The sequence below is a fragment of the Mytilus trossulus genome, chromosome 3 (assembly GCF_036588685.1).
Source record: "Mytilus trossulus isolate FHL-02 chromosome 3, PNRI_Mtr1.1.1.hap1, whole genome shotgun sequence".
Lineage (NCBI taxonomy): Eukaryota > Metazoa > Mollusca > Bivalvia > Mytilida > Mytilidae > Mytilus > Mytilus trossulus.
The window spans coordinates 76,788,715-76,811,476 of NC_086375.1; the positions used below are offsets into that span (position 1 = coordinate 76,788,715).

The 22,762-nt window shown below is 32.1% G+C and overlaps 1 protein-coding gene across 2 annotated transcripts; it reads right to left on the reverse strand.

Annotated features, from left to right (window-relative positions):
- Positions 1–1,166: 1,166 nt before the first annotated feature.
- On the reverse strand, positions 1,167–22,373 carry LOC134709738 (uncharacterized). Of its 2 annotated transcripts, none has more exons than XM_063569883.1 (13): positions 22,240–22,373; positions 19,711–19,774; positions 18,676–18,732; positions 12,335–12,379; positions 11,501–11,533; positions 10,392–10,433; positions 9,528–9,590; positions 8,540–8,578; positions 7,048–7,098; positions 4,939–4,974; positions 2,942–3,013; positions 1,912–2,009; positions 1,167–1,272 (listed from the first exon to the last, which is right to left on the reverse strand). In XM_063569883.1, exons 1-12 carry the CDS (start codon positions 22,300–22,302, stop codon positions 1,933–1,935), a joined length of 642 nt encoding a protein of 213 aa, XP_063425953.1. In that variant the 5' UTR covers positions 22,303–22,373; the 3' UTR covers positions 1,167–1,272; positions 1,912–1,932. The 2 variants fall into 2 exon arrangements, with proteins under 2 accessions (XP_063425953.1, XP_063425954.1); XM_063569884.1 differs by having other exon boundaries at positions 1,908–2,009.
- Positions 22,374–22,762: the final 389 nt, after the last annotated feature.

Below are 22,762 nucleotides of genomic sequence, written 5' to 3' on the forward strand. Positions count from 1 at the left end.
GACCTATTAATCTATGGAGCAGAGAATCATTTCCCTAACCTCACAGGAATTCTCAAGTTTTATATGACTGGGCTGCTGAAACATTCTGGAACTATTAAATAAAGACAACAATAGAAACCGGTGTTCAAAAGTGATCAATCATTCGAGAGAAAACAAATCCGGGTTACAAACTAAAACCGAGGAAAACACATAAACTAGAAGAGAAAAACAACAAAATAACAGAAAAATTGAAGTGCAACAAAAACAAACACCAATGCAACGTGCATATATATAATTGAACTATTTGATAACAACTGATATATTTCTGAATTGATAGATGACATTTTAAGAAAAACTAGATTTGTCGAAACAACACGAATGGCCCCGTCTCCAAAAGTTGAAAAGTCTACAATTTCAATAACACATGTGGGAACACATGATTGTAGTCTCATGTATCAAAAATCAGCTCAAAATCTGAAGGCGTATAGAATAACTGTAATTTTCAACAATTTTCAAACTCGTAAACCCGTGATTTTGGTAACAATCAGCGGAGCGGACCTAAACCGAAACTTGATCTGAAACTCATCGTGGTTAACTCACATACCAAAAATCAGCCCCATATCTGAAGGCGTTAAGAAAACAACTCTGTATAATAGTTTGTTGCGGAATGACAAAATGACGGACAAGGGTAAAAATATCTGACACCGGCAACTTCGTTGCGGGGCCATACAAATGGTTGGTTGAACCTGGTTTAAAGGCTAGCCAAACCTCCCGGTTATAATTGACAATGTTAGAAATACCGTTAAAAAGACAACAGTATGTAACAGGAATGTAGTACAAGTAAACGCAAGAACACCTAAGACAGAGAAATACTTAAAATGAATAATATAGTAGTACATTTAAACATATAAAACACACAATAACAACGGTACGGCAGTACAAATAGAACAATGAACTGTTTGCCACACGAATGTACAAACGCCACAACATGACGCCACCGGTAAATTTCTAAAATGAATATAAAAGCGGGAAAAAATTTGTAATGGTGTTTTTTTTTAAAACTAATTGACAGTTCTTCGGGTTTTTTAACCCAGTAGCAACAGGGGCAATTAAATGCACATCAAACGGTGTTTTTGTAAATAAAATGGATTTAGTAGAAAGAAGTTAAAAATTGATTGTGTATATAGTTCAAAAGAGACATTATTTATTAAAAGACACATCATAGTTTTAATTATAGTTTAAAGTTATATATTCTTGTTTCTATCTCATGTCCAGGGACGGTCCATTCATCTGCTGAAAAACCAAAAAGTCACTATCATTACTGAACTCAAACAGTTATTTAATGGATTATTTTATCTAAATATTCAAAGTGTAAATACTGTATTTTGAAATATAATGAACAACAAAAGATAACCTTGTGGTACATGTGTCATATCACGTAAATGGAATCAAAATAATACTATTGTTTTTTTGAAAACATACATGGCGAACAAACTTTGTCTTTTTTTGTTTATGAAAGACATGTTTGAAAAGTTGTTTTATTCAGGCAATTGTATAGAACTAAGCATGAGATATCTATTTGAGTCTTACACTCTTTCAGTTTGGGATTTTATGCATCTTTTCAAGTGTTGCAAATTGTCGGGTAAGTATCGTAGATCACCAAATAGCAATAAGGTCTATTATTTAAGACTGTGTGAGGTATAGCTTGATATAGATTTATTTGATAGGCATTGTATATTTTTGTTAACAAATGCCTGTTACACATTAAAGGTTTTTTGGTAATATGAGTCAAATAAATACTAAAAAATTCTTACTTCCCCTTAAACAGCGTAAGCTCCTCCTCCAAAACGAGATACCAAAAAAATGTGTATTCATTTGCGAGACGAGTACACAAATAATAAAATAAGCAATACAAATATATTATGTACCTACTACTTCGTAGCATATAAGTTTCTACTTTCCTTCTCCATTGAGTATAACTTGAAGATTTCTAATAGCTGCTTCTAAGCGTCTGCTTTGCAACCTAGATCCTGTAACACAATTTATAATATTTTAAGCAAAACACGAAACAACAGGCAGTCAGTATGATACGATAGGACAAAGCTTATATGCAGGTAACAATCCTGGTCAATTAAAGAGCCGAATATATATATATTTATTTTACAGCAGAAATATGTGAAATGAAAGTGCTATATTTAACCAATTTAATAATTTATATGAGGAAAACACATTTGAGCAAAACACTGATGTTTTCTTAATTTAGTCAGAGGGAATAGTTCAAAGTGATGAATAAAGTGTTAGTCGGTAAAAAGGATATACATGCATCTTAATTATTCGTTCAGTATATGCTCACTTGTTTTTGTTGATATGTCTTTTAATTGAGTTAAGCCATTATAATTGATAATTTATAGTATGTTTTCTATGTTATAATGTTACACTAATGTTTTAGGTGAGTATGAGGAATGGTTACCCATTTAAACGTGTAAACCCGCTGCATTTGTTTGCACATGTCCTAAGTCAGGCACATGATGTTCAGTGGTTGTCGTTTGTTGATGTGGTTTCTTGTTTCTAATATTTGTTTCATAGATTAGACCGTAGGCTTTCGTGTTAAAGATTTTGGTGCCCTTTTTAGCTTGCTGTTCAATGTGAGCCAAAGCTTCGTGTTGAAGACCGTTCTTTAACCTATAATGTTTTACTTTTATACAAGTTGTGACTTGGATGGAGAATTGTCTCATACCAAATCTTCATATATCTATATAATTTTTATTCACTCTGTCAATGATCTTATACAAATTCTCGCACGATAGTGTCTTATATATTCGGTTACTGGCAGCATTCATAATAAATATCATTTATTTCTATTATTATTTGGATAAACAAGCTCTTTCCGAGATATGTTATTCGCAACTATGGCCTATCCATGATAAAATTGTCAATAGACTACATTTTACTATTTACATACGTTTTCTTGAAGGCTGTTGTGTAGTTGAAAGTATTTTCGGAGGTGGCGGTGGTGGACAAATACAACGACGAGCTGCAATGTAACAAACACATTCAAGAAAAACATGTTTATTGAAAGGTTTCTTAACCATACATTTTGGTTAGATACACTGTCTTCCTTTGTAATCTTTTGCTTCTCTCACAATAAAAAGAAGGAATAATACGTAACAAATAGGGCATCGCTGCGTAAACATATATATATCTTTCAAAGTATGCAAAAATGTCGTACCTGTACAAGTAAACTCTTCATAGATACCAGGACTAAATTTTGTATATACGCAAGACGCGCGTTTCGTCTAAAAAAGACTCATCAGTGACGCTCGAATCCAAAAAAGTTCAAAAGGCCAAATAAAATACGAAGTTGAAGAGCATTAAGGACCAAAATTCCTAAAAGTTTTGCCAAATACAGTTAAGGTTATCTATGCCTGAGGTAGAAAAGCCTTAGTTTTTCAAAAATTTAAAATTTTGTTGACAGTTAATTTATAAATATAACCATATCAATGATAATTTACGTCAGCAAAAAAAGTGCTGACTACTTGGCTGGTGATACCCTCGGGGAAATAAATCTCCACCAGTGGTGACATCGACCCAGTGATTGTAAATAAACTCATCATAGATACCAGGACTAAATTTTGTATATACGCCAGACATAGATTGAAATCAGTTAATTTTAGTAAATGAAGAACTGACTGCTGCAATTTTTACATTTATTAAAAAATCTTTTATCTTTGAATTTAGATTTTTGTAGTGCTTGGTTTTGAAAAGCGAATGAACAAAATATATAAAACCATCTATAAATAAACTCATCATAGATACAAGGACTAAATTTTATATATACGCTAGACGAGCGTTTCGTCTACAAAAGACTCATCAGTGATGCTCGAATCCAAAAAGTATGGAAAAAGCCAAATAAAGTAAGAAGTTGAAAAGCATTGAGATCCAAAATTCCTAAAAGTGTTGCCAAATACAGCTGTTAAGGTAATCAATGCCTGTGAAAGAAAAGCCTTAGTATTTCAAAACATTAAAATTTTTGAAAACAGTTGATTTATAAAAATATCAATATAAATGATAATTCATGTCAGCAAAAAAGTGCTGACTACTGGTCTTGTGATACCCTTGGGGAAATAAATCTCCACCAGCATTGGCATTGACCCAGTGGTTGTAAATAAACTCATCATAGATACAAGGACTAAATTTTATACAGACGCCAGACGCACGTTTCGTCTACAAAAGACTCATCAGTGACGCTCGAATTCAAAGACGTTGGAAAAAGCCAAAAATGCTCTATGATTCTTCAACAATTTAAAAATAATATCCTATTGTATGTGGGTTTAAGAATCGCTTTTCTCGAGTTACCTTCATAAGAAATTCTCAAAACAGATGTTCTCAAGCCCTGGAGGTAAAGATACTTAACGAGCTAAGGTCAAGTGTTACACTATCGAATATCATCTCATATAAAACATATTTTCGAAAAACAGTTCTATTGAAAACATATCTTCTCCAATTTCTAGATTTTTGCAATAGTTATGAAATGTATATCTATGATTTATATATTTTGGAAAATCACTGTTTATAAACGAATATGATTTTCTGCACGAATATTTGTATAGCTGTATTGGAAAAAAAATGACATTCAATTTCAATATCTGTATACAAATAATGCATATTCCATAATAATTATAAAAAATGTACACATTTGTCAGTGAAACATTTATATTTTTTTCTTTGGAAAACGAACGTCAAAAATAGTTTTTAATTATGGTTTTATAAATGTGTTTTTATACGAAAGAATAGAATAATGTTGGATCGGTAAAACTATTTTGACCTAAAACTGTAAATGCCCATAAACAACGACATAAAAAGAAGAGCCGCACTCTTGGTCAAATTTGCTAGATGGAGTTGAAACCTTAGTGGAATTCAATTTACAATTTAGATTGTTGCCTGGACATATATACGTACCTTTTCCGCCTGGAAGTGGTGGTGGGCATGCACAACCTGGAGCAACAAAATTTATAAGACATTTAGTCACGATAAACAAATACGTATGCAAAAATTGTAAGTAAGAGTGTTGATATGCATGAAAGTATCTTTTACGTGTAGATAGGTACACAAGAAGGCATCAAATATCGCAGTAATATACTATAATACAATGCACATGAACACCACTTCGTCGAATATAGCATTACTTATTTTAAGTGATAGTATATAATTTGGTTAAGATAATATTTCTTTAGAAATAATAAAATAAATAATAATTGTGCTAGAAATACTCATTAAACGTAAGGACATTGATACGGTTCTATTAATGAAGTGCGTTTGCATTTCATTAATTTAAAACAAAAAAGTCTTATTATTCGACTGTTTTATACTGAATTATGCAACCTCTTGAGAAAATTATAGAACAAAATTATATTTCGTTTATTTTAATTTTTATATTTTATAATGTAAATTTTGTGTTTTAACTGAGATATGACAGGATTCAAGTACCAGGGAATCTTTCTGGCTCGACTCCGTTTATCAAAAAGTAAATCTACACCCCAAAAAAATATAAAGGATCTATAAACGTTGTTTCATAATTACGAAATAGGATATTCCACAGAACAAATACTATCAGGTGAAAGCGAAGAAAGGTGAACATTAGTAGATAATGAAGATTGCATACCATCATAATGTGGTAGGGAATACATTCAGTCAAACGATGTAAGAAAATACATATCATCAGGAAGAGGCAGAGAATAAATACCATCAAAAGATGTAGGAGAATACATACTATCAGGAAGTAGCGGAGAATACATACCATCAAAATAAGTAGGGAAATACATACCATCAAAATATGTAGGAGAATACATACCATCAGGAAGTGGCGGAGAATACATACCATCAAAAGATGTAGGGAAATACATACCATCAAAAGATGAGGGAAATACCTAGCATCAGGAAGTGGCGGATAATACATACCGTCAAAAGATGTAGGAGAAAACAAAGCATCAGGAAGTGGCGGAGAATACATACCGTCAAAGATGTAGGGGAATGCATACCATCAAAAGATGTAGGGAAATACCTAGCATCAGGAAGTGGCGGATTATACATACTATCAGGAAGTAGTGGAGAATACATACCAGCAAAATATGTAGGGAAATACATACCATCAAAATATGTAGGAGAATACATACCATCAGGAAGTGGCGGAGAATACATACCATCAAAAGATGTAGGGAAATACATACCATCAAAAGATGAGGGAAATACCTAGCATCAGGAAGTGGCGGATAATACATACCGTCAAAAAATGTAGGAGAAAACATAGCATCAGGCAATGGGGGAGAATACATACCGTCAAAGATGTAGGGGAATGCATACCATCAAAAGATGTAGGGAAATACCTAGCATCAGGAAGTGGCGGATTATACATACCGTCAAAATATGTAGGAGAAAACATAGCATCAGGAAGTGGCGGAGAATACATACCATCATAAGATGTAGGAGAATACATACCTTCAAAAAATGTAGGAGAATACATACCATCAGGAATTGGTGGAGAAGACATACCATCAAACGATGTAGGAAAATACCTACCATCAGTAAGTTGCGCATAATACATCCCTTCTAGATATAGAAGAAAACATACTATCAGGAAGTGGCGGAGAATACATACCGTCAAAAGATATAGGAAAATACATACCATCAGGAAGAGGCAGAGAAAACATACCTTCAGGAAGAGGCAGAGAATACATACCATCAGGAAGAGGCAGAGAATACATACCATCAAAATATGTAGGAGAATACATACCATCAAAGGATATGAGAATACAGACCATCAAAAAGTGGCGGAGAATACATATCATCAGAAGTGGCGGAGAATACATACCACCAGAAAGTGGCGGAAAATACATGCCGTCAGTAAGTGGTGGATAATACACACCATGAAAAGATATAGGAGAATAATACCATCAGAAAGTGGCGGAGAATACATACCGAGGGTAAATATATGACATCAAAAGGTGGTAAAAAGTATGATATATCGTAGCGGGGGAAACATATCATTAGAATATGGTAAACAATACATACCAGCAGGAGGGATGACGGGCGAATCCGGTTTTTTTTTTATTTCTTTTTTTGCTGAAAAATAAATCCGAATAGTCAAAACGTAGTCCGAGGATTTACTTGAAATTATCACTGAAGACACATTTATTGTCGAAATACGGATCTGGTGCAAAACTAATGGTACAAATTTATGCTATTTCTAGAAACCAAGACCCACAAGCTGTATGCTGTTTATCACGAATTATTTGATTCGTACTTTGTACATGTATCTCACCCCATTAGAAACCATGTACGTTTTTGTCACGGTACGTTGTAAATCCACTTCAACCTATGAGAATCCAAGATGTCACACCATGTATGTCACTGACACGGATTGGTTGAATGCTATGCTGTTTATGTACGTTCAACTCACTCGATTTATGTTTTCTCTTTTTTTACTATTGACACGTAATACCTTTCAATATAGATAAATCAAATCTGATCTTTTACATTTGAGTTTATTACCGCTTTTGTTGAATTCCTTTTTGTGACACAACCTACTGAACGCAGAAAAGAATAACCGTGCTGCGTTTATAGCAGAGGCTAATTAATTTGTCCGGTAACGGCAGGTCTCTTATTAATCATTCACACGTTTAATCATGTTTACTTACGGCTGTCTTTTCGGTATATTTAGTTTTCCAGTACAAATAATATAACACAAGTAATAGCAATCGCCAATACGGCAATAGTCGTGGAATACTCTTTTCAGGTGATAAATATTTTAAAACGATAAGAACAATGTCTAATTACCTTCACGTCGAAATTTTAATTGCGATATTGTGAGCCAATGCATAAATATAGGAAATACATGTTACCCCGTCAGATGCGCACAAGACATGCATTAATTGGTCGATCAGATATGAGTATCTATATTTTTTTAATTGTGTTCTACATACTTGCATTAGCATTAGAATATTAATCGTTTTGTATCTAACTGAGAAATTTGGGATATTTTGTCATTTACATTTATATATGCCTCAATGCCTTACATAAACTGATATATTTCAAAACATTCTTTACGTAGTCAATTTATGTATGGAAAATATTTTGTTTCAAGCCTTATTTCCAAAAACTAAGAATACCATGTTTTAGAAGTTAAACTGACAACCCTCTTTTTTAAATGTTCAGTTTAAATCCTAGACTATACTTATTCATTATTATAAGTAAAATAATTGTGAAAGAATTGAAGAGTGTTACTATTTAAGAATTTCAGGATGAGAGTTGTATGTTGAATCGCTGTTTTCAAATTTTTTTTATTGGTTACTGAAATATTTTTGCATTATCTTTAAAAGTTCATCCAAAAAGAGAGCATGTTTCTGGTAAATACATAAACATAGCTGCTTCATCCAATGCGACTCTATGATATTACCATCTATTGAATGATATTCTTAATATTAGAATTATAAATGAATGTAATAGTATGTTGCAATGTCGAATTTTATATACATTAAAACTCTGCAGTTTAAGTACATATTACCTAGCGTTATCATAGGTGGTTCTTCATGGTGACCCTCATCTGCAAAAGAAAATGGTATCAACACGTTGGTGTTACATTGTCATATTTAAGTTTCATTTGTTCTATTTTGAAATGTTTTGATTGTTAGATTAATGCTCAAGTTTATCATATCATAAAAAAATGTATTCGCATATTCTAAACAGTCATTTTATACAATAGTAAAATTAGATTTTTAATTCTGTATTGGCCCATGTATTGATTCAAGGCACGGGGGTTGAATGGCCGAGTGTCAATAAATTTGACTGAGAATCAATATAGGATCAATAAGTAATCGGTAAGTTCGAAACCATTTAATTAGATACTCGGGTCATATGGCTAGTCCGTATGACCAGGCCGTACAATAGGAAGTAGATGCATCTGGACCGTATGGCCAGTTTTTATGGCAGGAAGTATATAATGCGGGTTCGTATGAAAAAATATTAAATATGCTAAATAGCCGTATTTGGTGGTTAATAGGAGATATTCTTTTGAATTTAATACCAGTCACACCAGTTTAAGCACATTTAAGCCAGTTGTACTAGACTGATATTGTAAGAATTATTTCCAACGGTATTACGAACAATTATCACAATATCAGGACACGTAATTCGATGGTTCTGAGCTGACCTGTTTTCTATAATATCACTCACACACTAGCAATACTAAAATAATACTGAATTCCGGTGTCGTTTCTTTTTTGAAAAGCGTTTACTTTTGTAGTTTGAAAGGTAATGATTGGTATGAAAACTGCGTTGTAAGGTGAATACAAGGAATCGGTATAATTTTGTATATAACGTTAGTGATTTTTAAATAGAAACTAAATTGATATGATCATATGATGAAACAGTAATACAGCTTGATTGAATTCTCTCGCATCGTTCATAGAATTACAATGTAATTGAGTGTTAAATGTGGATTCTTTTTCTTATACGACAAATGATAAAAAAATGTTAAATGAAAAACACAATACCATAGTGAGGTGTAGGTGGAGGTGGAGGTGGAGGTGGAGCTGTAGATGAAGGTGGAGGTCCATCTGCAAAAGAAAATAAGCCTTTAATATATATAAAACTCAATAGGATAAGTATGGAAATACATATGTATCTGTTCTAGTTTTAAACAATGCTTTTGTTTGCTGAGGGATGATTTGCGTTCAGCACTAAACTCAATATGCATAATGTAACTACAATAAAAACACGTCAATACGCCAACATACTGGGAAAGATTATTCTGACCCTGTGTGTTATCGTCTTATATGTTTTATAGCAGTTATAGTTGTGAACTACTCAAAGTAAACTCACACCTTGTAAAAGTTTGAAACCACGACCTTTAGTTGGGCTTTTTGATATATCATTATACTTTATTAGATAACAAACATATTTGTTTTTCGCTATTTCGATATTAATACTATCATCAATATTATTATTATTAGTGGTCATGGTACATGTCTAGCATTAAGTACAAAAGTAGCAGCTTTTTCTGTTTTTCTTTAATTCCTCGATGTACATCTTAATGGTTTTCTGAACAATTTCTTTCTTGCAGTAATATATTTGGGATTTCTAAGATTAAGAAAACGCTAATACCAACAAAAAAATAACCGAGTCAATGTCTTTAGTGTATTTGTAATGATGTCGCATTGACTTAAGCCTCATGATACTTTGATGGTCAAACTATATATAACAGAATCTGACAGGGTTTAGATTAATAAATATGCACGTGTAAGTTCATATGTTAAGTTAGAATAATATCATTATGGAAAATAAGCCGTTCCATACTAGATACTCCGCTTTTTATTTCTTTTAAAATCGTCATAAAATATCAAATTACAACCACATACCAGTTGATGCACTTGCTTTAGGGGGAAACTGTCTCTTTCCCTCTGAAAATTAAATTGAGTTTTAGGTTTCATGTCAGTTAAAATAATGTTATGCTGGTTTAATTTTTTTATTGAAAGAAGCAATTAGGTCAGGATTTGTCATAATTGTATCTTGAAAACTTAAAAGTAACAGTTATGAATTTGAATTTTGTACAGTTAAAATTGACGAGTTATCATAGCAAAAAAACAATAATGATAATTTTTCTTGGTTTTGTATCAACTTTAAAAAAATATTAAATCTTGTGCACTCTAGACTTTGAAGTTAATATACCTAAAACTAATTGTTACAATGTTTGTAATTTTTTATCTTTATTCAGTATTTTCATCGGTGCATTCTTATTAAATTGAGATAATTTCACTGAACTGATAATTCAGTTTTTTTTTTATAATGTATGATATTCATCACGACAGTGTTACAGATTGATACTGGTACATTCGTATTTCGTGTTATGAACGAACTTAAAACAATAATGAATGAAATGTTAATAAGACCAGCAGCCATAGCATAACATAACACGGAATTGTCTTTATTTGCATTATTTGTTTTATGAGGTCATGAATGTTCTCTTATAAAGTTGCATGGAATGGCTCTCTATTTTTAATAATTTAGAAGTTATTTTTTTATATATATCTAGTGTTTGAGTTCAAATTATAGCATACTCGAAATAATTTTTACAAATCTTCGCGCAATGATCCTTTCCTTGAAAAAAACCAGTACCAAGTCAGGAATATGACAGTTGATGTCCATTAGTTTAATGTGTATGAGCTTTTGCTTTTGCTATTAGATAAGGGACATTCCGTTTGAAATTTTCAGTATTTTTGTGATTATACATTTTAGAATAGTAATCTTTTAAAACAATCAGAATAATGAGTAACTACCATTCAAGTCAATATAGTTATTAGTATGCAATATATCAATTCCAAGGGCTATACTTGAGTTTTTAATTGGTTTTGTTTTTCAGTGCTTTGATTTTTTGATGTATGCTTTGCGATGAGCATCAAATATCTCATGCATATTCAAAACTTTAGCATGTAGCAGTTAAATACTCTGCAATGTTATACAGTATTACCTAGCATAGGTGGTCCTTGGTCTGGAATCGGATCTGCAAAAAAAATGCTGTTATCAACACGTTGGTGTTAAATGTCACATTTAAGAGTTTCATTTCTTCTTTTTTTAAATGTGTAGATTCTTAGATTGATGTATACATTTATCATATCATAAAAATGTATTCGCATATTTTAAACAGCACCAGAATACTGTCATATACACATTGGTTTCCTTGAACAAGACCAAAAGTGTTAGCAGGATTTGCAACGGTATTACAAACACTTATCACAATATCAGGACACGTAATTCGAGGTTTGGGAATTGACTTTTCTTTCTATTATATCACTTACACAATGACAATACTAACTAGTTACTTAAATCAAGTATTCTCTTTTTTTCTACATTTGAAAATGCCTGTACCAAGTGAGGAATATGACAGTTGTTGTCTATTCGTTTGATGTATTTTGTCATTTGATTTTGCCATTCGATTAGGGACTTTACGATTTATTTTTCCTCGGAGTTCTGTATATTGGTGATTTTACTTTTTGGAACGTTTTTTCTTTTGTACCTTGAAATACAATGATAGCCTGAAAGCTCTTTTAAGTTTAATTCCTTCTACCTAGGACTGAGCAATCAGTATCATTTATTTATATGATTTACCTTATGCAGTATCTTTGTAATAACTTGATTTTAAAAATTCAAACGATTCGACGGTATGATGATACATTAATGCAGCTTGGTTGGCTTTTCTCGTATCATTCATTACATTAAAACCTAAATAGTTTATTTTGTATTCATATTCTAAGACAAGAAATATCCCGACATATGATAAATTTATAATACTAATAACATATACCATAGACAATTTCGGGTGGTGGTAATGTAGGAGGTATAGGTCCATCTACAAAATAAAAATGTATATTTTTAAATGTTAATAAAGAAACTTTAATTGGGTCAGAGTGGAAATACAAGAAGACAGGTTAATGAGTTTATATGGGTTTTTTTTACAATGCCTTGAAACGTTGGGGGATGATTTCAGTTCAACGGTAATGCGAGAGATATACTAGTCATGGCAAAATGTATCCGTGTCAAACAAAGTGCTAGTTTTAAGAGTCCAAGGCTACATAATTCTTAACTAATTTTAGTCCGATCTGTCAGGACTCAATGTCATCAGACATCTGTTCATGAGTATTCGTCCATGTCCTAATTCTTCCCGGATTTTTTTTTTACTCATGTCTTATATTCATAATTATCCCATAATTACGAGAAAACTATCACGTAATTACGAAATAAGATTCGTATCTCGTCATTACAAGATAATTATCGCGTAATTACGAGGAAACTATCACGTAATTACGAGATAATCTTTGTTTTAGTAATTACGAGTCAATTATCGTGTAATTACGAGATAACTATCACGTTATTACGAAATAATAATGTTTTATCTAATAATTACGAGTCGGAAATAACTGAAAAATGCTGTAACCAAATTACATGAAACTTCGGAGATTTTTTTATATCTATTGAGGTATCCTCCCTTACGGATTTAATAGATTTTAGATTTTACGTTTACGAGTCATTGGATTTTATTAACTAAAATAGAGTCTCTTAAGAGCTTGTGTCTCTCACCTTGGTCTATGTGCTGGCTGCAGTGCATATTAAACAAATGACACTCTTCAACATTGAAAAGAAGAATAGAGTTCCATACAAAATTCTCTGTTTTGGTGATGGTGACTTGCTTGAAATTCTTACTTTACTGAACATTCTTGCTGTTCTCTATCTATAATGAACTTAATCCAGTAGATTCAGAGAAAATGATTTTTGTAAAAGAAACGGACAATTTTTGTAAAAGTTCACGGACGACGAAGACGGACAGCGAAACACGCCAAGTGATGGGAAAATCTCACTTGACCCTTATGTTCCAGTTGCGTTAAAAAGGGGGGATTTACAGTTTTCGGACAATATTTTTAAAGTATTTTTAAAAGTTTTCACAAAACTTTGGTTACTGGTTTATATAGATAAAGGTAACCTCCCTATATAACATTGAGAAATTATTTATAGGTTTCATAACAAGTGAGAACGGATATCACTTGAAATCAACTCTAGTTACTTAATTTCAATATAATACGGCGAGTGATATCAAACGGTATCCATTCTAATAAGTTGTTAAACCTATTTGTCTTAATATGGTAAATACGCTCATTCTGTTAAATAAAAAAATACGTGAATCCTTGGTGTAGTATTTTCACACGAAATATAAATCGTCGTTACATTTGAAGGTCATCAATGACCTAACGAATAGCCAATGAAATGCCGTAATATATTCTTATGATTTTGGATTAGCAAATCAAATTAAGGTTTATGTACCCTTCTGTAGCCATTTTTGTACGAATTTTTCAAACCTCAATTGTATCAAAACTACAGATATAATGAATAATAGAGATAGGCCATTAAGTCAAATTCCAAGGGGAAACTTGATGCAAAGCATTATTTTTTACTGTTTCATTGCATTTGATAGAAAAAGAGGACTTTGTGGCAAATAAATCAAGATTTTTCTAGAAAATCCACAGCCTTTAATAGAGAGATTTTTGTTATAAAATTTGAAACATAAATTACTCACTTGATTTTCTATGATGTGCTAGTGTTTATTTTTTTTCTTCAAAAAGTTCTAAGCAACCTGTAAATTCCAAAACACCTCGTGCTGAGTCACTAAAGTCGAGCGCACCCTAAAAGGTTTACTTGATTTTGGCCATATTTATAATTGTCTGAACCAATAACTACATTTATAAACTTGTTTTAAGGAAACGAATGCTAGCACTGCATACAATAATCCTATGTATATCAGTCATCAAATTGCCAAACATGAGAGTACAAGGATAAAGGCTGTGGATTTTCTAGAAAAATCTTGATTTATTTGCCACAAAGTCCTCTTTGTCCATTAAATGCAGCGGAATAGTAAAAAATAATGCTTTGCATCAAGTTTCCACTTAGAATATGTACAAAATGGCTTATCTCTATTAATCATTATATCTGTAGTTTTCATACAATTGAAGTTTTAAAAGTTCGTACAAAAATGGCTACAGAAGGGTACATAAACATTAACGCAGATTTTCGCATCACACTCTGTGCAGTGTGATACGAGAATGTAATGTTTACTCATGCCAGATATAGATAATAAGCCACAACCGTAATATAATGAACCTAACATGTTTAACCCAGCCACATTATTTATGTATGTGCCTGTCCCAAGTCAGGAGCCTGTAATTCAGTGGTTGTCATTTGTTTATGTGTTACCTATTTGTTTTTCGTTCATTTTTTTACATAAATAAGGCCGTTAGTTTTCTCGCTTGAAATGTTTAACATTGTCTTATCGGGGCCTTTTATAGCTGACTATATGTGGTATGGGCTTTGCTCATTGTTGAAGGCCGAACGGTGACCTATAATTGTTAATGTTTGTGTAATTTTGGTCTTTTGTGGATAGTTGTCTCATTGGCAATCATACCACATCTTCTTTTTTATATTTATTCTTTTAAAACGCTACGGGCGTAGCATGCGCTCATAGCGCAGCTTTATATTAAAAATGCAGTAAGAAAAGTACTGGACAGCAGAGAAGAATCAGAATAATGCTATGTAATAAGAAATACTATAATGAAAGTAGTATGTCCCCTGCCGCCATAAGATAGAATCATAAAAACAAAAACAAAAACATACACACACATAATCCAACCAGTTTTTATTCCCACTTACAATAAAATTTGAATTAAATTTCATAATTATATAGACAGTAAACAGTGAAATGAAAAGTTGGTAAGCTTAACACACTATATGTACATACATCTTTATCCAAATTGTGTATGCTTACATAGGATTGTTGGCATCATGAATATATAATGAAAATGTTATTTGTAAGAAGTGACAAACAACAATATATACAAATGATCGATACTTGTTTATAAAGTTTAATCGTATTACACCATTATCAAACTGATAAATGCATTGGTTTCTTGCCTTAAAAAGTGCATAATTTGAAATATTACTTATTGTTTTTAAACGTAAATACACTAATATTTAATATTTTAAGCTATAGGAAATGTGTATAATCTCGATAAAACACGGATGCACTCGGAAAAATTCGAAATGCTCTCAAAAAAATCCGAACACATAGAAATGAATTTAGTCTCAAAATATCATTTTCAATGCCATAAAAAGATTTTTTGTAGTAAAGTGTCTGTATATCTAAGGATATAAGGATTCCATGTATGCATTTCCTTCAACATTTGCATTGACAAAAATTAGTATTGGATTGGTAATATATTTTTATCTTAAATACTAAAACACCTTGTATATCCTTGTATTTTAAACTTAATAGTCTATATCACGACTTGTGAGAAAGGAAGTCTGTGTGTTTACATTTATTTATCATAATCACTCGATAAAAAGTGGTCACACTCGAAAAAAAAGTGGTCACACTCGAAAAAGCCCGATCAAAGCACTCGAAAAACTACGATCCTGGCTGGACACTATACCTACCGTACATATATCAGGCAAACAATGACACATTACATTGGTTTTTAATTTGAAAAAAATCGCATATATTAATTTCAAATATTTTCAAGATTAAAACTAGTAACCCTTATGATGTATCTTTAAAACTTTACTCATTTGTAAAAATATCGATAATGACGTGACGTCATTTTTTTATTTCAAACAAGTAACCATTTTTCTTTTTAAATTACCTGTTTAGGATGGAATCGAGTTGTCATTTTGGTCATTGTTTTGTCGAACACGATCATTGTAAAAAAAAGGTCGCATTAAAAAGTTGAAAAAGTTACACGTAACTCATTGCCCAGTCTACACCAAATTGAGAGAGAACGAGCTATTTGGATGTTGGCTGCAGGAATGACTCAAGTGTAGGTCGCAAACCATTTTAATATCTCTATAATGACTATTGCAAGGCTTAATACTCGTCTCTGAGATACTGGCACGACAAATCGTCCCCGTAGTGGTAGGCAATGTGAAACGACGTTACGTCAAGACCGGCACATCCGCATCATTCATCTCCGGATTTGTAAACGCGTCTCAAACTGCACGACATACCCACGGAATACATACCAGCAGAATATTTGCTCAAACAGTTTTTAACCGAGTGCGTCAAGTTATTCTAAGAGGATCATTGAAGATATACATAGGTGAAAATACTATGATATTTATTGTATACAGAAGAACATTATATACCTGGTATTCTCGTCCTAATTGATTTTGAAAAAGCGTTTGATTCAATTTCTTGGGAGTTTTATTGAAGGTGTATTAGGAAGTACACCGCTAATTCATGGTCCCATTGCTTTATATGTTAAATTCCTCCGTTTTAAGAAGGAACACCTCTTTTGTTTTAAGTTCTAATAAAGTGGCAATCATTGCATTTCAAAGCAACACTTTATGGTTTCTTCTACTGAAAAAATCAACATATCTTACATGGCATATAAGAAAGAACTGGTTCCCGGAACTTCGGATGTACCAAAACAGGTACTTCAAATCTGACAAACAGACAAAATGAACCCTCTTTTTAAAATTTGATGCAGTTTTTTTAATATTCATAATTAAAAGTCTAAAAGTGTTCTACAATTATCACAAGTCCTTTAGCTTTCATTTCATACCAAAAATACCTAAATATTCTACACATTTTGGAAGTTACACTCATGCGTAGGAACTATTTTGTGTTAAATATGTACTACTTTCTGGTATGTGCTTTCTGGCCGGGCCTTAATTAGTGGTGTTACACCATTAGACTTTTTTAATTTTGGACCTTCAATTAAACATTGAAGCACTACTACACCAAAATTCAGTCTCAAAATTGCCATCTCTCAGATTTTTTTTAGATTTAGAGGGATGCCGACAATGGGATCCCCTATCGCCTTATATATTTTTACTATGTGCAGAAATACTTGGTATTCTTATACGAAATAATGACAAAGTTAAAGGAATCACTATAGATGACTCAGAGTATCTCATCTCACAATGTGCAGATGATACCTCTCTTATACTTGATGGATCACCTGAATCTTTTGATGCATCTCTCCGTACTCTAGATAAATATGCAGATTTATCAGGTCTTAACTTAGACAAGACCAAAATTGTTTGGATCGGGAAGAAAAAGTTTAGCCAAGAAACTGTGGGGATTGGAATGGGGTTCCAGCAGATTTACATTAAACAAATTTCTCAGCGAAATTGAAAATTTAAATAGATTCGGGTACGAATTCGATGGAATAGGCAAACATGGAGACATCATTTTTACCGATGAATCTAACTTAAACTTGACATTTAGCGACGGCAGAGCCAGGGTGTACTTGAGGCGTAATGAACGATTATCTGATGCATGCATACAGGGAACAGATTGGTTTAATGGTGGTGGATGATGGTATTGGGCGGAATAACCTACCAGGAACGCACAGAGCCCAAAATCATTGTTGGTAACTTAATTGTAACAAGGTATAGGGACGACATTCTGGCTCCTGTTGTTCTCCCGTTTCTCCAAAGACATCGTTTTAACCACGTTTTTAAGCCGGACAACGCCCTTTGTCGCGAGGGACACATTTTGATGACGTTTATGGACAATAACCATATTCGTGTGTTGTTATGGCCAGCAATGTCTCCAGATTTATCGCCAATTAAACATCTTCGGGACGAACTTGGACGACGTATCAGAAGTAGTCCAAATCTACCGGAAACGCTCTTTCATCTCCGAACAAAACTTTACAGGGAATGGAACAAGACCCCCCTCGACGAACAAGATTCGACGTCTTATCGATTTAATGCGACGGCGGTGTTATGCGGACATAAATGCAAGAGATGGTGATACAAGGTATTGACATGTTTATCTGAATTATGTTCTCGTCCTGTTTAAATTGTCCAAAAATGTGCAATATTGTTTTAAATAGAGAAAACTTGTTACTGTTCTCTTAAAATTATGTTAGCTAAATATTCCATTAACTTATTGTTATCAATTGTCTGTTATAAAAAATATAAATTATCTAACAACGTGTAACGGTTTTTTTCTTTCTGCCAAGTATATATATATCAAGTTTAAATGCCGGATATCAAATGATGTCACTATGGAACAGCCAATGCACAATAAAACTATTGGATACTCCACATTCTGTTATCTTTTAACTATTATAATATGCATCATAAACTACATACCTGTTGGTGGACGTGTTTGAGGAGGGCTCGTAGTTGGGGGTCTGGGTTTCTTTCTCTCTAAAAATTGAATTGCTTATTAGTTATTAATCTGAGGTAAAATTAAGCTGTTTTGTGGTTTTTTTTTAAAGAACCAAGATGCCCTTTTTTTGGATTATAGAATAGTGCAAATCTAAAAGTAGCTATCATACATGATTTATATTCGCCTAAACGTGACTTTTATTGAATAAAGATATAATTTGTGTTTAACATGTCATCATGGGCCATAATTATTAAATTGAATATAAGCTGCTTTCAATTTTAGTGGTTTTGTTTAAACTTAATAAATATTAAATCATGTAGTAAACCCAAAACAACTTCATACTAAGGGGTTTTATGAAAACAGCTATAAAAACCCGTCTTCTATAGAATCATTTAGTTGTTTTCTGGCATAATCTGGTCTTAATTCATAAAGTTATCTAAATATTAGAACCAACAATTCAACAACAAATTAATGTTAGAAAAGATGATGTGAAATGTGGTAAAGAGACAGCAATCCGAACAAAGAAAGAAAAACATCGTAATGCATTCAACATATCGAAAAAAAAATGCTGAACTCATATTTGTTATCATATCCGGTATTATTATTAGAGTCGAACTAACCATTAACAAGTTAATGAATTGTCCCCTTATCCGATTTATAACAGTTACATTTTTCATGTACCACAACCTAATCATTGTTTTGAAGACATTGTTAGAATTTTGGTGGGGAACTGGCCATAAGATAAAGAGAACATATCAAGCGAGCAGTTCTGCGTATAAATCGAGGGGGAAAAGCCACAATATCATGATCATGATAAAAAAGACGACCATAGTTATCAACAGTCAACAAATCTATACACAAACAATTTTTAAAATATTGAGCAACAAACACTAAATGAAGCAGTACTTTTCTTTGATTTCCCAAAGCACACATATTTCTGTAAAAGATAAAGCTTACACTTTCTAGTTAATAAGCATGTGTCTTATTTCAATAAGTCTAACAACACAAAAACATACCACTTAAAGACTCTCTCAATAATTCTCGTATTAGTTTTTCTTCATCCTGATCATATGATCTTGCCTGAAAATACATAATAACATCAGTGTATTTCTTTTGCATTAGTGAGAAAATAAAACTTATAATTATAACAATTCAGTCTCCATTGTGAGATGAAATTACAAATATGCTATAAAAACTTTAATGGTACAAATTTTACTCATGTCGATAACTATTGTCCCTTTGGTGATGAACGTTTTTAAAAAGCCAAAATCTAATATAAACAGAGCCAATTTAGCAAAAGGGACCAATGGTAAAGCCAAACAACCAGGGCATGTGATTTGAGCTATTTTGCATATGAATTATTAAAAAAAGATTTTTTTTGTAGTGTCAAAATGCATTAAAATGATGCATACACTGAATTTCTAATGGAACTTATCAAAATTCGTCCTAGACATATTTCAAGTTGCTTTAAGTAAACATTTTGAAGTTTAAAACATATGCAAAAAAAAGAGTCCGGTTATAGCCAATATTATAGAACCATAAAACCTACAACTTTGTATCTTTATGGACAAATGAAATCTCTTCTGTTAATGGCGTTGTAGAATACTAATATATATAATCTTCTGACTGCAACACATATTGAGAGTGCTAAGACGGCTTTGAAAAACTGAACACATTCTATTATACAATATAATAGGCTATTCGATATGGTTTTTTTTCAATTTTTAATCTGCTAGATAAATAAATAACTATTTTAAATGAGTTTCTAGTGTATGCTCTGTTGTGAAAGTTTTTACATACATCTGATTGATAGTAAAAAGAGGGGGTTTGCTATCTAAAAACAACGCGTTTAACTCTGCTACAATTTAATGTGCCGGTCACAAGACACTCCAGATCCTCGTCAGTATTTGTTGCTTGCTTTATTTTGTTCTTATCTGAAATGTTAAGTGTTGGTTAAAAAATATGAATGTTTTTTTTATAGACGTGATGATTAAGAGCTTGGCATATTATATGGACGCCTTTCTATATTGTTGAAGACTGTATTGTGCTGTCCAAATATATTTCGTTATGTTGTCAAATGGACGTAAACCCCTTATAACTTTAATTTATAAATTATACTATACAGGGTAGGTTGATATTCTATTATGTGTATAATTCAAAGAACTATTTTTCCAAATTTTAAAAGTTGAGAAAAGTTGGTTAACTCCTATGCAAAAAATACAATTTAACACCGCAATGAAGCTGTTATTTACCTATTATAATTTTGATAATAAGCCAGTGTCAGCTGTTGCTATTATTTGACGTCAGTTTTTGACCTAAGGATATCTATTTTTCAAAGTCCTGTACACAGCTTTCTAATGATGTTCTAATTTGATGAGGGATCATGAGAGGCAACTATTTTAATCTTTTTTTCTTTAAATATGTTTTTTTTTTAAACTGTCCTATTTTTTATAAACTTCATGAAATGACGGGTACAGAGATTTCATTGCTCACTTATCTGTGTTATTCTCTCTTAGAACTGTATGTAGAAGATGTTATATTTGGCCGTTGAATTACACAACTATATAAGGATCTGTGACAACGCATTGTTTTGCAATTATAACACAATGTTGACTGATGTACTCCTTTTTTTGACACTTTTACATATTATGTCTGTTTGTTTTGTTCACATATCATTGTCAATATAATGGAATAAAATGCGACTGTCATACAAGTGAGCAGTTTATCTAGCTTTAAAACCAGGTTTAATCCACCATTATCTTCATAATAAAATGCCTGTACCAAGTCAGGAATGTGACATTTGCTAATCATTTGTTTGATGTATCTGAGCTCTTCATTTTGCCATTTGATTAGGGACTTTCCGTTTTGAATATTTTCGGGGTTCAATATTTTTGTGATTTTACTTTTTAACAAGGAAGGCTCTGTGGTAGTCTCAATGTTTGAAAGTGTTGCTCTATATCTTTATCTGAATAAATATTGTTTAAACTATATCAACGAAGGTTCTGAAATTGACGCAATGTTTAACAGTGATTGAACGTATAAAGCAATGATTTAAATAGAACACTGTAGCGTACACAATGTTATAACAGTTGTAATGTTTAAAAAATATTGCTATTTAGTTTCTGCCTTAGTCGTGATATGTCATTTCTGTTTTGTAAATTTAGTTCGTATCAGTATCTACAATCATTAGATAACCTCGACCAAAAGTTATAGTTTCTGGTCATAGCAAATTTGAAATACTTTGAAACTTACAGATCGATCATCACATATGAATCCCTTTATAATAATGGGCAATTTTAAGAAAGGCTCAGTCTGTCTACACCTGGTGTATCTTTCATTGTACTTGATCAATGTTGATATAACACATATGTTTGCGTCAAGCACAAGTTTTGCATTGCTCACTTTTGAAAAATAACTTATTATTCTTTATAGCAAAATTACCTTACAAGTGTACAGTGAAAATTAACAACATGTATCATATTCTAATACTTAGTGTTAAACACAGCAAAATAAAAATAAAGAAATTTACTTAGTAAATGACTTACCCACGATTTGGCGTGTGTCACACAAAGAACGCCAATAAGCACGAGGACAACTTTCAGATCCATCTTTTCCAATACAACCTTACTGCGTTAGAGATGATGTTTATATACTTGTATACATATACCTTGACAACGGATACACATGATATCATAAACGTAAAAAAGTGTTTTTATTTCGATCAAAATAACTTTTCTTTCATGACTTTTTTTCACTTACTGGATGAAGGATTGGATGATGTGGCTAACTGTACGCAAAGTTGCGTTCCTTTTGATTCTGAACACAGAGTTTTAATTCATTTTCAAAATCAAGTATTTAACTTATGTAAATTTAAGTTTTCAGTATGCAGGAAACTTATACTATTATATAATAATATATAAAGATGATAAGTTAAAAAAGTCTGAAGATTGTAACTGATCAATTATGTATACAGTATACATACATGATGCAATCCTTTCATTTGAAAATATTAAAATTCAGACTATAACACTAAAAATTTTACTCTACCAGTGAACTCAATTGTTTCAA

What these genes read in the sequence shown, in the direction of transcription:
- LOC134709738 (XM_063569883.1), bottom strand. Translation starts at nt 22,302, where the DNA reads ATGGATCTGAAAGTTGTCCTCGTGCTTATTGGCGTTCTTTGTGTGACA. An exon ending in ACCACCCGAAATTGTCTATG is followed by an intron (nt 11,534 to 12,334) that starts GTATATGTTATT and finishes TTTTTTTTGCAG; the next exon opens with ATCCGATTCCAGACCAAGGA. An exon ending in CCAAGGACCACCTATGCTAG is followed by an intron (nt 10,434 to 11,500) that starts GTAATACTGTAT and finishes TTTAATTTTCAG; the next exon opens with AGGGAAAGAGACAGTTTCCC.